This window comes from Drosophila kikkawai, chromosome 3R (genome assembly GCF_030179895.1).
Source record: "Drosophila kikkawai strain 14028-0561.14 chromosome 3R, DkikHiC1v2, whole genome shotgun sequence".
NCBI classification, from domain to species: Eukaryota; Metazoa; Arthropoda; class Insecta; order Diptera; family Drosophilidae; genus Drosophila; species Drosophila kikkawai.
In genome coordinates this window covers 15,539,205-15,555,201 of record NC_091731.1, presented here as the reverse complement: position 1 = coordinate 15,555,201, position 15,997 = coordinate 15,539,205, and the positions used below count along the sequence as shown (strand labels likewise).

General features: G+C 43.8%; 3 protein-coding genes across 4 annotated transcripts; all 3 read left to right on the top strand.

Moving 5' to 3' along the window:
• Nucleotides 1-1,855: 1,855 nt before the first annotated feature.
• Nucleotides 1,856-5,987, top strand: Hrb98DE (Heterogeneous nuclear ribonucleoprotein at 98DE). 2 transcript variants are annotated; one of them, XM_017180391.3, is made up of 6 exons: nt 1,856-2,016; nt 2,175-2,652; nt 3,985-4,169; nt 4,241-4,544; nt 4,799-4,902; nt 5,332-5,987. In XM_017180391.3, exons 1-5 carry the CDS (start codon nt 1,966-1,968, stop codon nt 4,870-4,872), a joined length of 1,092 nt encoding a protein of 363 aa, XP_017035880.1. In that variant the 5' UTR covers nt 1,856-1,965; the 3' UTR covers nt 4,873-4,902; nt 5,332-5,987. The 2 variants fall into 2 exon arrangements, with proteins under 2 accessions (XP_017035880.1, XP_017035879.1); XM_017180390.3 differs by lacking the exon at nt 4,799-4,902.
• A 2,462-nt stretch (nt 5,988-8,449) lies between these two features.
• On the top strand, nt 8,450-11,780 carry LOC108084303 (uncharacterized). Its single transcript, XM_017180466.3, has 3 exons — nt 8,450-8,878; nt 8,944-9,267; nt 9,332-11,780. Exons 1-3 carry the CDS (start codon nt 8,568-8,570, stop codon nt 11,574-11,576), a joined length of 2,880 nt encoding a protein of 959 aa, XP_017035955.1. The 5' UTR covers nt 8,450-8,567; the 3' UTR covers nt 11,577-11,780.
• Nucleotides 11,781-12,547: 767 nt separating this feature from the next.
• LOC108084304 (retinol dehydrogenase 14) lies at nt 12,548-15,517 on the top strand. Its single transcript, XM_017180467.2, has 3 exons — nt 12,548-12,719; nt 14,433-14,571; nt 14,636-15,517. The coding sequence occupies exons 2-3, from the start codon at nt 14,439-14,441 to the stop codon at nt 15,364-15,366; spliced, it is 864 nt and encodes a 287-aa protein (XP_017035956.1). The 5' UTR covers nt 12,548-12,719; nt 14,433-14,438; the 3' UTR covers nt 15,367-15,517.
• The last annotated feature ends 480 nt before the right edge of the window (nt 15,518-15,997 follow it).

Here is a 15,997-nt window from a genome sequence, read left to right as displayed (position 1 = left end):
TTTCTCTTGTGATATTTGACTTGACCCAGACCCAGAGCAATTCTGTATTATCCGTAGACATCTCATTTTATTTCCTTCTTTATGCGCCGTGAATTTTTCAAGTGAAAAGTTTACATTTATTATCAAGAAACGGCGGGCTTGGGTCCTCCGGAACCGGGGTGGCGAAGAAAGGGGCGTAGGCTCAACCTGTCCTTCAAGGGACAACAAACAACACATTACGTTTAATTGAATGTTGCGGTTGTGTCGCCAGCGCCGACTCTTTCTTCGTCCTTTTGTCGTGGGCCTTCTTCGTTCTCATGCTTTTATCATTTCCCTATCTCTATCTTACTCTGAGTACACTCGAAAAAATAAAGGTTAATCGGGAAATTCATATGAAAAAGGAGAGAATTTATCAATACAAAATATACAAAATATAAAAAAAATAAGCTAAACGTTATATACAATCAATGTTAAACAAAAATATATTATTGCATACTTTTAGACCTGCTTTAAAAACCATTTAAAAACCACAGAATAAATAAAACACATATGTAACGTTGATACTTAAAATTAAGAGGTAAACTTAATCCGTTAATGCAAAATACTTAAACAGTGCTAACTAAAGACTATAATCTTTACACCCATTTTCTCCCAGTGAGTGGGACACGAGTCGCACAAGAAAAGAACGGGAATTATAATGTAGTGTAAATATTTAATGATGATGTGGCTTTAGATTACACTGCCGTCACGTGGTTGCTGTTAAACGTGCTCGGCGAGCTCCCTTCGCACCTCCGAGCCATGGCGAAATCTTGACCTGGCCTCTCCTCCCGGCCAATTCAATGAGCCGAAAAAGTCGCTGCCTGCAGGACAAATTTCCACGCGTAGGCACAGCACAACCGGCGGCGTAATTCCTTGAGCGCTGACCACTGAACTGCAAAAAGGCAGCCGACGACTGCTGATATGCATACAAAAAACAAAGGCAAATGAAAATAAACCAGAGATATACCATTTATATGAGGCAATTTAATGGGCGTAAATAAAAAATAACAATACAACTACAAGAGGAATTTTATTATCGGTGCAAGAAAAGTGGGCTTTCCTGATCTAACAAGAGAAATACATTTGAGAAAAGAAAGCTAAAAATGTAATCTTCTTCTGGCAGTAAAAAAATCATATAAGCTATTTAGGATTTAAGTTAATATGTCTGCTGCTCTGCAGCTTATTTATTAAATATGAAAACATCTCAGAAATATCAGCAGTAGAGCTGCAAAAATATGAAGCTTTGGCAATATCTATAATACGAGGATCTGGGGATAAAATAAGGATAGTAGATGGTATTTATGTAATGAATCATTTTTATAGTTATTAAATTTATATATATATTATATTTTAAAAGTCATTTTGTGTAAATGAAAGAGTGTTTAATTTAAATAAATCCAAAAATGTAAATAAATGTATTATCTTAACCAAGTCACCTGTGTATCGATAATATATTTATTGCTATAATTAACTTATTTTACTGGCACATACTTATAATGCATTTTGAGTATGTGTATATTAAAATAACTTTGTATATTTATTTTTAATGCTAGTTTGTAAAAATTTGTGTTTAAATTCATTTTAAGTAAATAAAATTAAATATTTTTTATTTAATAAAAGAACTTTTTTTCAAATGGACTCAAAAATTCGAAAAATACCGCTCATTCCCAATAGCGACCCCTGTTGGCAGTCACAAAAAGTTGGCCTCTGAAAAGTCTGGCAACGCTGTTGCGCGAGCGACCAGCGTTGCCAGACGTTTCGGTCCCAGCGACCAAAAGTACCAGATCTTCTACATTTGACATTTTGCCACCGCCGAGATTTCAGACCGTCCGCAATACGGTCACACTTTTCGTCGCCTTTTCACTCAAAAAACGCGTGTGCGTCAGCAAATTTCTATTTTAACCAGAACAAACAACAGGAAATTCCCTTAATTTAATATTTAATAGCATGGGCGGACACAACGACAACCAGAACGGAAACTCCAACGGCCACGATGACGTAAGTAGAAGGAAGTAAAGCGCAGTTGAAAATTGGCTCTGGTGCCCCGGGGTGTCTCACCGGTCGCCATTTTGAAAATTACGCATGTGTCTCACTGGCCTGGAGTGAGGTTAGGTTTTGGTCATTGATGAAAATCAATATTTTGGGTCTTCCCGCAGGATTCCATCACCGAGCCGGAGCATATGCGCAAACTGTTCATCGGTGGCCTGGACTACCGCACCACCGACGAGAATCTGAAGGCGCACTTTGAGAAATGGGGCAATATCGTGGATGTGGTGGTGATGAAGGACCCGCGCACGAAGCGCTCTCGTGGTTTCGGCTTCATCACCTACTCGCACTCGAGCATGATCGACGAGGCGCAGAAGTCGCGTCCGCACAAGATCGATGGCCGCGTGGTGGAGCCCAAGCGGGCTGTGCCCCGCCAAGAGATCGACTCGCCCAATGCCGGGGCCACCGTGAAGAAGCTGTTTGTGGGAGCCCTCAAGGACGACCATGACGAGCAGAGCATTCGCGACTATTTCCAGCACTTTGGAAACATCGTGGACATCAACATCGTGATGGACAAGGAGACGGGCAAGAAGCGCGGCTTCGCCTTCGTGGAGTTTGATGACTACGATCCTGTGGACAAAGTTGTGTGTAAGTAGTGGAATTGGGATTTATTGTGAGGTATGGCCACCCTTTGTCCACAGTCCTAGCTCCGCATAGCAGTTGTTAATATGCTTATGCGGCGTTCGTGACTGTCAGAGTAACCCGGCTCATATTATATCTTCGTTGGCTAGTCACTCTGCATGTATAGTCGATGAAAATGTATGAGCCACAGTGGCCTCCGGCTAAAACAACCCCTGTATCTTCACGCACAGCTCTGACAAATTGCGGGGCTTCATTACCCAGGCCTCGCCAGTTTCCCTTATAATGCTGTGAGATGAATTAGAGCGTCGGCTTACGCTATGTTATGTGAATGTATTCATGATCCAATTCAGTGTAACACGCAGCCTCGCTACAATTGCATAATTAGTAGGATTTGGTTAGGATCCACAGTCCCAGCTCCGCATAGCAATGCTTGATAAGCTCATGCGCCGTTTGCGACTGTAAGATGAAATCCCAGCCAGTATTATATCTTTGTTGTTGATGCTGCTGTTGTGCACCAACGATGAAAGAGTATTTGGCACACTATCATTCTGGGTTTGCTTTTTGCTGCTTTCACAGTACTGACAAATCGACAGGCTTGTTGCCCATGCCTGGTTGGTTTTCCTTAAAATGCTGTGAGATAAATTTCAGCGTCGGCTTACGCTATGTTATGCGAATGTTTACTTAAAACCCAATTCAGTGTAACACGCAGCCTCGTTACAATCGAAAATACAATCTGCTAGTTTTGCAATGCAAATAACTGATCAACCCAAATGACATTCCACAGTCCCAGCTCCGCATAGCAATGCTTGATAAGCTCATGCGCCGTTTGCGACTGTAAGATCAATACGGCTCATATTATATCTCTGTTGGCTACCCATCTTTATGGATAGTCGATGAAAATGTATGCGCCACATGTGAACCGAATCAACCCTTTCTCTGCCTTCACAGTACTGACAAATTGATGGGCTTGAACCCCACGCCTGGTTAGTTTCCTATTTAAACGCTGTGAGATGAATCAAAGCGTCGGCTTACGCTATGTTATGCGAATGTATAAAAAAAACTAATTCAGTGTAACACGCAGCCTCGTTACAAATGCATATTGAGTAGATTTCTTCAGGGTACACAGTCCCAGCTCCTCACAGCGATGTTTAATGCGCTCGTGTGGCGTTTGTGACTGTAAGATGAAATCCCAGCCAGTATTATATCGTTGTTGTTGGTGCTTCTGTTGTGCGCCAACGATGAAAAAGTATTTGGCACAATAATACCTGGAGTACGCTGTGTGGGTTAATTAATTTATTTTTGGGCCTATTGATCAAGTTCTCCTTTCTTTCTTTGCAGTGCAAAAGCAACATCAACTCAATGGGAAAATGGTGGACGTGAAGAAGGCCCTGCCCAAGCAGAATGACATGCAGGGAGGCGGCGGCGGAGGTGGACGCGGTCAGGGTGGCCGTATAGGTGGCAATCGCGGCAATATGGGTGGTGGCGGGGGCCAGTATGGCAACCAGAATGGAGGTGGCAACTGGGTAAGTACTGTCAGATGACCTTCCAACCTAATAGTGATTTTAATACGGACTCTGGTCAATTGACGTTCCAGAATGGCGGCGGTAATTGGGGAAATAACCGCGGGGGCAACGATAACTGGGGCAACAACAGCTTTGGCGGTGGTGGCGGCGGCGGCGGCTACGGCGGTGGCAACAACAGCTGGGGCAACAACATGGGTCCTTGGGATAATGGCAATGGCGGTGGAAACTTCGGCGGTGGCTCCAACTGGAACGGTGGTGGCAATGACTTTGGTGGTTACCAGCAGAGCTACGGCGGCGGTCCGCAGCGTGGTGGTGGTAACTTTAACAACAACCGCATGCAGCCATACCAGGGAGGCGGCAACTACAACAAAGGAGGTAAGCACCATCAAAGAGTCTATGAACAGCTCCCAGATAACGAGACACAGTACCCTGACACACCTAACTATTAGAATGTGGATAGAGTTTGGAGATTAACTTGACGCTGGCCAACGCTATGTTAAGCGTATAAAAGATCGTGGCCACGTAGCCACAGTTTAAGTAGCCAGCAAGCAGAGTCCACTAGTGTGGACTTAGTGATTAGCAGAAAGAAAGTGGATTTGTTCTAAACGATCCTGGGTTTTTTTTTTTAGGCGGTGGCAACCAAGGCAACTATGGCGGCAACAATCAGGGCTTCAATAACAGTGGCAACAACCGCAGATATTGAGGGAGTGAGACAGATGAGATACCAGACGAGGTGAGACATTCCTATAACCACCATTAACTACCTTAGTTAAGGCCCAAAGGCGAAGGCAGACCATCTACTTAACCAAACACTAATCCAACCCTGTATGACCATTGATTAACCCATCGTTTGATTTGACAAACGTTTTTTCGTTTTTTTTTTTATGCTATTCTTTTTTTTTTTTATAAACTAGTGCCCTTATCGGCAGTTCTTTTGTAGTAGTTTGTAACAGCATCTCTGGGACTGAAAAGCAAACATGGCTGAGACAGTCCGACCCACCCTACTCAACAACAACAACAACTACAACCCTAATTAAGCCTTACGTATTTAGTTTCTAAACGTATTTAGAGAACAAACCTACAACCAACCAACCAATTAAGAATCCCCTTTTGCATACCAATTGTTTTTAAATAACGTTTCTCATTTATCGACATTTTATAGGTGATAATGTAAAAGTCGCTCAGTATAAGCCCAAATATCAAAGTCAAGTAAACGATACGCAATTCAATGATCAATAACGAGTATGAACGCACGTTCATAGACATAAGAAGTTTTCCGAGCACCACAAAACCAAACCAAACATGACAGAGAAGAGGGAGTGAAATCAGGATCAGTGCAGTGCAGTCGTGGTTCAGACTTGGAGTAGAACAGACAGAGAGGGAGATCAGTACCAAAACCAAGCCAGAGCAGACCAGACCAGTGCAGTGCAGTGCAGTACAGTACAGTACAGAGCAGTGTGTGTGTGTGAGATAAACAGACTACTAACAGATCGTTCAGAGACAGAGAGAGATCTCAGATCGCACACAGCTAGCAGCGAACAGCAAGCAAGCAGTACACGTACACAGCAACAGCAGCTGGCCAGGATTCCATTCGATTTGTGTTTGCACATGGTGATTGATTGTTAAGGCGCATCGAAACTTAATATCCAGTATCCATAGAATTGTTAATTTAATTTCACATGATTGTAGCAACCAAGAAACTTAAGTAACATTGTAATTTGCGATAAAGCCCACAAGCTAAATATTTGTATCTCTACACCAACTACCCCGAGCCATAAATGAATCAGTTAATTGTAAAAATTTCAAAGCGGCAGCCAAGAGACATGTTTATTTGATTGTAGAATGCAGCTCCAGCCCGGAGGCCGCTCGCAATTTTTTGATAATCAGTGCGTAGAACCACACACAATTTATATAAAAAAAAGAATCATGTATTACATATTACGACCTTCAACTAGAATAAGTTCTCATAATTTTAAACCGAGTAGAGCGCTGCGGCCATTTTCAGCCGCCGCACGCTGCCCTAGACTTAATTTTTACAATTCAAGTTCCAAGCGAACATTGACCGTGTGTGGAGGAACTTACTTCCGACATGGAACTAACTTCTTATACCCGCTGTTTTAGATGTAACCAAACACCACTTAATGTAATCTATACCTTTTAGCAAGCAGTCTGTACACGCAGTTATCTGAGGTCAGTCAGCGTAATTATATTTAACAAAATTTACATTTTAATGTAGCGAAAAATACAAGATTCAAAAAATACACAACCTGAGTGTCGTCCACAAGCATTGTTGCTATCAATTCGATTCCCAAAACTTTGTAGTCACAGCCCTGTAGTATTGTAATTGTAGCAGCAGCAGCAGCAAGAGCAGAAGCAAAAGGAGCGATCAGGCAAAAGGAGTGCAGGAGGAGGAGGCAAGTAGCAGAGGCAAGTAGCCAGCAGCCAGCAAGTAGGACCTAGTCCAAAAGCCAGCAAAAGCAATTCTGTTTTGTTCTTATCGTAGCAATTATAATGGGCGGGACCATCTTGTTACTCGCTTTAGCCGGTCAACAGGTTTCTTTTTCTTATTTCTTATTTGAATTGTCCAACACCACTTGTACGTCCCCCGTGTCCCGTCTCATTTACAACAACCATGTATATATTATTGTAATTTCCGTTGCAAGTCGGCTGTGAAAAGTATGCGAAGCGATGAGAGGCGCCCGCCGCGCTACTACTTAAGCAGCCACGGAACTCAGCTCCGCACTTGCAACACAGCACCTGGCCGGTGGGACTCGACGATTCTTCGGTCCAGTCCTCCAGTCCCTCTGAAAGGGGTAAGTAGAGCACACAACTCTGTTGTCATTTCCAGGTGGTCATCATCGCGCGTCCATACAGCCCCGAAGTGGAGCGGTCTTTAGGTTTCCCATGAAAGCCGTTAGGCTATATAAAACTAATCTTTTTCTTTATTTATTTTGATTTTAACATAATTTTTTTAATAAAAAGAACACAAAATAAAAAAAAACTTTAAAATTGTTTAATATCTGGTTTTTGGTCTTGGGCTTGCGAATTCAAAGGGCACCAGTGTGTACACACGAGCCCGCCAGCCGTGTTCATATTCTGTTCAGTCAATATGACGTCGGAAAGTACGTGGCACTAGGGGAATGGTGGAATTTGAATACGAGCTGGGGGCTTTCCTTTCTTGTTTTTGTTAAAAAATATGTAATACATTAAAATTTGCTAAAAGTTATTTTTAAAATTTTTTAAAATATATATTAAATACATATATATAGATATATATATATATATATTTTATAAATATTAAATTTAGCTTTCGGCTTGCATTTAAATCTATTTTCATACTGATAAAATATTTAAAATTTAAAAAATTTTATCATTCGGGCAAAATAAAAATAATTAATATTTAATTCAATATTTTTGTATATAACAAGATTTTAATTTCAAATCGCCATCCCTTTTATTCTCAAGAAGACTTAAAATTTTCTCATATCTTAAATTGTTGTTTTTATATATTGCTTGATTAAAGGTAAAATAATTATAACTGAGTAAATAAAAGTTTTTCTGTGCGTTCATTAAATTAAATTAAATTTTTGACTATTTGTAATGTTATAACAATAACTTGACTTAGTTTTAATGCTGATCAAGAAATTATATGATTTATAGGATCAAAAGTGACTCCTTCCCTGCGGATCAAATTATAATTTTATCATGCTTTAAGAAATAATAAATCTTAATTTTATAATAAAAAATTGATGTTTTTAGGATTGTTGGCTTATTTCAAAATTTATAAATTGATGTTGTTTTTAAGATTATTAAATTAGTATTAGTTATTATGTTGGCTTAGTAATGTATGCATTTTTTATGTACCATTTTGTTAAAGCGAAAATCTATATTAAATGTTTTAAAGAAACGTACGTGTCTTATAATTTGAATCCCTTAAAATAGTAATGTAAGACTTTTCAGGTCTTGAAAAACGAAAAGCATGTAGAAAATTCTACTAATTGCTGGCGGTCAAGGCAAACCTTCACCAGAGTTCACCTTCTTCGGCTTCTAACGACTGGCGACCATGGGCGAGGATGCCTAAGAATACGGCCTCCAGGGTCTAACCCCAACCTTAGTAGGTCAGCTCACCTGGTTCATTGATAAACGAAGCATTCCAACCCACGGCCCACTTTCGCGCTTGGTTTGGGTTACGTCGGCGGTGCAGCGCAAAAAGGTCAGCGCATCGAGGGCAGAGCTCAGCGGAAAAGTATTGCCGAGATCAGCGGAATCCGATGGCACCCGGGGGAGTTTATTTAGCCGGGTCGTCGTAGAGCTCCGGCCAGTAGTGGAGCCAGCGAGCAATTGTCAGGTCTCCGGTCTTTCCATCCGAATCTTCAACTCTGGACTAAAGCTTACAATATGTGGTATCTTCGCGTGACTCTGGCGCTGCTGGGACTGGCGGTGGTGTGCCTGGCGGACACCCTGGTCCAGCTGAACGTAAATCGTCCCTATAACGATGTAAACGAGAAGTTCGTGAGCTTTGCCGTTCGGCCAGAGGATCTCTACGATGCCCTGGATGGAAAGAGTCGCAAAGCCGTAACGAACTTGGCGAATCTATTGGGCGATGCGCACATAAAGTTCATTGGCGATTTCTACTTCGCCAGCAATGCACCGACTAGGCTGCGGAATCCCACAAAGATCATATGGAAGGGCTTTAATCGCTGGACGCGGTAAGTTAAGGTGTTCCAGCTCTACTGCCTTGCATCCCTTCTCATCGAAAGTTTCCTTCTCAAAGAGCCGTCAACTGGACCATGATCATTCCGGTGCCGTATGCCCCCGACGAATGGGACTCGATGCATACCTTGAAGATCCTGAATACGTCCTACATGGTGGGCATCACCAACTGCATCTGGCAGCTAGGCACAGATTTCGGCACTTCAAGGGCCAAGGACTACGTCCAGGAGTTACGCACCCTCAAGCTGATGACAGACACCTTCAAGCCATATGTGGACGACTGGCAGCTAATGGGAGCCGACATCTCAGCGGGAAGCAGTGCGGATGAAACGAAGAGATATGTGGACATATCCAAGGATCTGAATACAGCTTTTGGCTGGACACAGTACGTGGTTAAAGGGATACGTGCTATGAAAGAGTATTTTCTTAACATTTTAATTATTTACCAGGCTTGCTAACATGCTACCCAAATCGAGTTTGGGCAGTTACCTGTACGACAGTGATCCTGCTCTGCGAGTCCTGCAACAGCAGGGTGTGCCTCTGTGGCTGTCTTTGCCTGAAGAGCGATCCTCTCAGCGACTGGTGGGCGACGAGACCACGGATGCCCTGCGCTGGGCCCAGACCCTCGGAGATGCGGCCAGCAGTGGCTTCGATGTGCTCTTCAAGCGCATGACCCTGGAGGACTTCGAGCGTCCCAACTTCAGTCTGTATGTGACGGCCGTCTTCAAGAAGGTGATGGGCTCGAGGGTGTTCCCAGCTCGTCCCCTGAATGTCTTCGCTCCGAGTAACAAGCTATACACTCACTGCGCCAACGCCGTGTCTGGTGGCCTGGCTTTTATGGTGGTCAACACTGAGGAGCAGCCTACCACCATCACGGTGCGAAGTGCCAGCAGCCTGAGCAGCAGCGAGATCTGGCAGTTTGTCCTCACCGGACTGGACCAGCGGGTGCAGTTGAACAACGTCCGGCTGCATGTTAACTCTACTCTGCCGCCTCTGATCAAGGCCCATGATGCGAGCAAGCCGCTCCAGCTGATCACGCCCAGCATGTCGGTTGGTTTTTGGGTTCTGCCGGACGTCAATTTGGAGCACTGCCAGTTTACGGAGGTGGAGGCAGGAGAGTCGAGCGGCGAATCATCCACGGATAGGCGGCGATCCCGCTACAGTTCTGCGGATCGTTTGCTCCAGCGTCTGATTGAGGAGACAGCCGTGGCGAGGGGGTCGGTTCAGAGTTCAATCAACCGTAATCGCCGCTTTGTTCCGGATAAGGAGGAGAGCCTAGACTCACTCCTGGACCGTCTGTTGCAGCACTTCAAGGAATCGAATCCCGCAAAGAGAGAAGTGGAGGATGGCAAGTCTCAATCGGTGAAGCCCCATGAAGCAATGGCCTGGTTGCACCACGTCCTCAAGGAAACCAGCGACATGACCCGAAAGAGGGCCAGGCGAGACACCAGTTACTCCGGACCCTTTTTCTACAACCGAAATGGTAAGAAAACAGCTTTGACCAAGAAGATCACAGAGATACGGAAGCCGGAAAGGAAAAGCAAGCCCCTGTTCGATTTCGACGAGTTCGACGAGGAGAAGTTCTTCAAGCGTCTGGGAGAACAGCCAGAGGAGCCACCGACCTATACACGCCTTCCAGAGGGCGACGTCCACCTTAAGCATATAGAGAGTGTGGATGGCGAGGACGAAGAGCAGGAAGCTGAGCCTGTGGTGCCCAAAAAGCGCAGGCCAAAAACCAAGAGTCAGCTGAAGATCGTCCAACAAGCAGCGGAAAAGGATGACGAACAAGTGCAGGAACAGGAACAGGAGCCATCCGAGGGTAGAGGCAAGCTGCGTCTCTTGCCCACAGAGTTTTTCGAGGCCCTGCCTGCTCCCAGGCCAAACAAGCGATTGAATCTGGGAGCCACATTAAACTCCCTGCTTTTTCCAGAACCCTTTTCCAGCAAAGCAACCCTGGCGAAGAGCGGTCCTGCCAAAACAAAGCCCATGGAAGAGGCCGAGGAGGATGTGGAACCTGTGCCAAGTGCCAGAAGGCGTCACTCCAAACTAGGTCATGTGGCCAACGATTTTCTGCAGGCACAAAAGGAGTTGGGTAAACACTTCCTCAGCCACATTAGCGAGCATGAGCACGAGTTCTCCCTGGGCGATGAAGCTATCCGAGACGCATCTTTGGATTCAGGCAAAAAATCACTTGGCCTAAACATCTTTGGAGCCAAGGAGGGCACTTCTTCTCTGCCTAGAAAATCACCAGAAAAGCCAGCCGATGAGGGAATCACCTCTTGGTGGGATCTGCCGGCGATGAGAAGACGCAGGGCCGTTCCCCTGACAAATTCTTTGGAGCAAATGCGTTCGAATTCCATTGACAAGGCAGATCGCGAGGAAATGCTACCCCTGGGAAGATACAGCTTCTACGAGTACAAGGTGGACGACGCTCAACCGAAGGACTCAACCCAGCCGTTGGAGGAAAAGGAGTCCAAAATAATGAAGATCAGCAGGAACACAGCGAGCCCAAACAAAAATCACAGCATCACTTCCCTCTCCCAAAGTCTTGTGAGCACTGTAAAAACCAAGGTCTCTCGTTTCATTAACATCATCTCCAGCCACATGAATGAGTGGTACAACACCTTAACGAAGCATCTGGATACGGATATGGAGCACCAAAAAACCCGCCTGCAAAACACCATCGAAAAGTAGAAAATATTGATTACAAGAACCTAATGTAAATATGTGTTTATGTACAATACAATATTAATTGCATTTAAGGGAATCATATTTGTGCGATAATTCTCGGGGAATTATTTCTTTCAAATGAAAAACGCAGGACTTAAGCAACGAACTAGAAGGGCTTGGGCCAAGCTTTTCCTAGAAAGTTTAGCTTTATATAAATTGTACTTTTCTATATGCTGAATAATGAAAATAAAAATGAATACAAGTTTTAAATTGTTACTTTTTCAAGGTCATTAAGAATATATTTTGGAACATTCAGATCATAGGATTTATAACGACTTACGCATCATAAACTTTATCTATCTATGACAAGGAATGGCTTTTGTTTTATATTTAAATTGATAATAGTCTAATAGAATATTTAGCAGCTTGAATTAATTATCCTAACAAATATTAAGATGTTCTTTGTGCTTTCACCTGTAGTTTCAATCGTAAATAACAAGAAAACTTTCTTTTATGGTTATTTTTTATGTGTAATTAGAGTTTTAGAGCTTAATCGCTCTGCCCCGTCTCAAGTTCCCCTTGAGTTCCTGCCATATGAGTGTAGTAATAACGTTTCGGGTAAAAACAAATACGAATTATACTAGTCATTATACTCCACATAATTTGTGCCCCATTATTTAAGCCATAATACTACTTGGCCAGGTTTGAAAAGCTCTCGACAGGTGGCTATACATATCTCCAAGCCGCAGATCTTTCTCTTACTGCTGGCAACTAGTTTTCTGCCTCGGCGCCTCTCTCTTTCGGCGGATGACCCCACTTGGAGAGCCGGCGAAGAAGACGAGTGCAAAGAGGAGCCATGAAAGCGGGTTCTCCGCCGGCTAACCTGTTACCCCGGCTATAACTATGGCTATCAACGCGACTATGGCAAAAGCAACACCAATTTCAGGTGGAGACGATCGCGCATTCTCCGCAGCCTCGGCTACATATTCGGAGCTCGGATTCAGTCTCCGAGCAGTCGTTCAAGGCGAAGGTTGTACCAAGCTCTTGGATCTTCCGATTTCCGATTTCGTTTGCGATTCCGATTCGATTCGCAGATAGTCCAAAGTGCAGGCAGCAGAAGCAGCAGCAATTGCAATAAATTATAGATCAGCCAAGAAGTCAAAGCAGGTGAGTGTGCACAAAAAAAACTTGTCGGCGAGCAGAAGCCGAAAACGGGTCAGTTCTAGTCTTCTTTGTACATATATCTTCTTTGGGACTGCGACTGCACTCGGGGCGGGGTTCTTCAGCGGTGCTTGCAAGCGTAACCAGAGCCAGTCTTCGAGTCTTCGGATCTGTGAGGAAAGCAGAAACAGAAATCTTTGTGACGTGGACGTGGAGAAAAATACCCAGAGAAAAAAGTCAGAAACTCAAAACTACACGAAACCCCAGACTTTCTTTCGTTTTCAACCTTCCTTCGTTTTTCGGCAGCCAATGAACTTTATTTTAACTTTGTTTTCGGCTGTTTTTTCGGCGTTTCATCATAATAAGCCATAATTACGCACATGTGTGAAAGTGAAAGTGTAAGTTTTCACAAGAGCCCCCAAAATCGATTTCATGACAGTCTGTGACTCTGATAAACGATTGGAGTTGTGAAAATCTTTGCAGACTGACCGAAAAACTAAAAAACTAAAAACCTCAAAACCCAATACCAAACCCGTTTTGCGGTGCCCTCAGACAATAGTCTGGCCTCTGCTGTCTCCGATATTATATAATCTGATTTGCATATTGACACAGATATATACATGTACACGTAGTATACATACCTCGGACTATTTGTAGGATGGGTTTCGTCTTCGGTTGGTTGCCAACCGAGCACTATGTGCGCGACATCTTCCTCCTAACTTTATTGGCGGCCATAGTGGCCACCCTGATGAGCATTCGGTTCTATCTGCGCATCACGGCGGGACGATGCTTCACCGAGGTAACAAAAGCACCTCCCCCGAACCACAAGCCCAGCCCTAGTAACCAAAATTCACTCCAAAACTATGCCCCCGTGCTGTCCGCGCCCAAAAATCGTGACCAGACTCACACAGTTCTCGCCTTAAATGGATCTTTTTTGCTACTTCCGTTGCGAATTCTTTTCAGATTTACCAGTTAGAAATACAAATTATATGGCTTACCTAATGGGAGATCAATGAAATATTGACAAGCCATTCAATGTCAGATTTTCTTTTGACGATATGTTGGTCACTAAGCCAATACCAATTCAATATTAGAATTAGTTACTGTAGAAATAACAGCCACATATATTTTTAATAGAGTTTGTTGGACAACTCTATAGGTCAGTAAGTAATTTGCAATTGAGTGAATCTTTCCAGCTCAAGGTTAGGAAAAGTTCCCATTGATTGGAAAACCATAATTCCTACAATTAAGTCATATCTGTGGGCGTATTTCCAATTAAGAAATAACATATATTATTCGGATATACTAAGAAATTTACAAAGTGTAAATGTAAGCACAGTCCAGCTTTACCTTGGTCAGTTGTGGCGCGCCGACTTAATTACAGATTTAATTAGATACCTTCTGAGAGCGGTAGGTACGTCACATCTGTGAGATACAGTTACCGCCTGTCATTGCATTGTAAGCATCCCATAAACGTCTAAGCCGTAGTATCTTGATTACAATCTGGGCGATCGCTTACCTGTGAGTCACCCAAAGCTCTCTCAGCAATTAAGAGCAATAGGTACACAAGCCAAGATGCATTCCGTTCCAAGCGAACTCCGATTACTGGGATTGTCCATACTAATTACTATTGTACAGATATTTCCGAACCACCCAAAGACCCCATATTATTCGCTTTGTGGCTCCGATTAACTGATTAACCTCTCACCTTGATTACAGACAAAAATGGAGGGCAAGACCGTAATCATTACTGGAGCCAACAGTGGCATTGGCAAGGAGACGGCCAAGGATCTGGCTGGTCGTGGAGCCCGCGTCATCATGGCCTGCAGGAACCTGGAGACTGCCAATGCCGTTAAGGGTAATGCTTTTCCCTTTGCCTATTTAAGATATCGAAATAATGATTTGATTTTAAAATTTTACAGATGAGATCGTAAAGGAGACGAACAACAACAAGGTCCTGGTGAAGAAGCTGGACCTGGGCTCCCAGAAGTCCGTCCGCGAGTTCGCCGCTGACATCGTGAAGACGGAGCCCAAGATCGATGTGCTCATCCACAACGCCGGCATGGCCTTGGCCTTCCGCGGACAGACGAGCGAGGATGGTGTGGAGCTGACCATGGCCACCAACCACTATGGCCCGTTCCTGCTGACCCACCTGCTGATCGATGTCCTGAAGAAGAGTGCTCCGGCCCGCATCGTGATCGTGGCCTCGGAGCTGTACCGCCTGTCCTCGGTCAACTTGGCCAAGCTGAATCCCATCGGCACCTTCCCGGCTGCGTACTTGTACTATGTATCCAAGTTCGTCAATATCTACTTTGCTCGGGAGCTGGCCAAGCGGCTGGAGGGCACCAGGGTGACCGTGAACTTCCTGCATCCCGGCATGATCGACTCGGGCATCTGGCGCAACGTGCCCTTCCCGCTCAACCTGCCCATGATGGCCATCACGAAGGGCTTCTTCAAGACCACCAAGGCCGGAGCCCAGACCACCATCTATTTGGCCACGTCCGATGAAGTGGCCAATGTGTCCGGCAAGTACTACATGGACTGCAAGGAGGCCACCCTGAATGCTGCCGCCTTGGACGAGGAGAAGGGTCGCAAGATCTGGGAGGAGTCTGTCAAGATCGTCAAGCTCACGCCCCAGGACCCCAAGATCTAAGCGGATATCCGGAGCAGCGTCCTGGCCAGCCACTCTTAGCAATAGATACACTCGCGTATGCGCATTCAACTGATTTGCTTTTCTTGTTATTAAGGGGGAGTTTACTGTAGCCTAAGTTTTCCATCACAATAAATACAACTTAATAATAAAATTGTTGGTATTATTTATGTTTTTTCGGGATTAAAGGAATGGCAAATAATTATAATACTTCATGGGAACAATGTAAACAACATATATTTTGTGTTGGGTCAAGGGTCAAAGTCTTAAAGAATGTTCTTTATTTAATAAATTTTATATATAAATTACAATTTTTTTGAGAGAATTGTGGGTAAATTATCTTCTATTAAACATCATAATATCACTTCGAGATCCAACTTTAAAATATTTTTAAGTGGTTCAATTAACTTAAACAATTATACTAACTTAATAAACTGCTAATACATACCTAAAAACTCTTACTATATATTATATAGATAAGAATGGGAAGTCATTCCATTGGAAATGTGGTCCACTCTAAAATATAACAGTCTCTGTAAACATGGAAGACCGTTACAGACGCCTGTTAATAAAAGCGCTGCTTGACCATCGCAAATTAAGTGCTCAGTAAATGAGAGTAAGTTCTGAATAATGT

What these genes read in the sequence shown, in the direction of transcription:
- Hrb98DE (XM_017180390.3), top strand. Translation starts at nt 1,966, where the DNA reads ATGGGCGGACACAACGACAACCAGAACGGAAACTCCAACGGCCACGAT. An exon ending in AGAATGGAGGTGGCAACTGG is followed by an intron (nt 4,170 to 4,240) that starts GTAAGTACTGTC and finishes TTGACGTTCCAG; the next exon opens with AATGGCGGCGGTAATTGGGG. An exon ending in CGGCAACTACAACAAAGGAG is followed by an intron (nt 4,545 to 5,331) that starts GTAAGCACCATC and finishes GACATTTTATAG; the next exon opens with GTGATAATGTAAAAGTCGCT.
- LOC108084303 (XM_017180466.3), top strand. Translation starts at nt 8,568, where the DNA reads ATGTGGTATCTTCGCGTGACTCTGGCGCTGCTGGGACTGGCGGTGGTG. An exon ending in GGCTTTAATCGCTGGACGCG is followed by an intron (nt 8,879 to 8,943) that starts GTAAGTTAAGGT and finishes TCCTTCTCAAAG; the next exon opens with AGCCGTCAACTGGACCATGA. An exon ending in ACAGCTTTTGGCTGGACACA is followed by an intron (nt 9,268 to 9,331) that starts GTACGTGGTTAA and finishes ATTATTTACCAG; the next exon opens with GCTTGCTAACATGCTACCCA.
- LOC108084304 (XM_017180467.2), top strand. Translation starts at nt 14,439, where the DNA reads ATGGAGGGCAAGACCGTAATCATTACTGGAGCCAACAGTGGCATTGGC. An exon ending in GACTGCCAATGCCGTTAAGG is followed by an intron (nt 14,572 to 14,635) that starts GTAATGCTTTTC and finishes AAAATTTTACAG; the next exon opens with ATGAGATCGTAAAGGAGACG.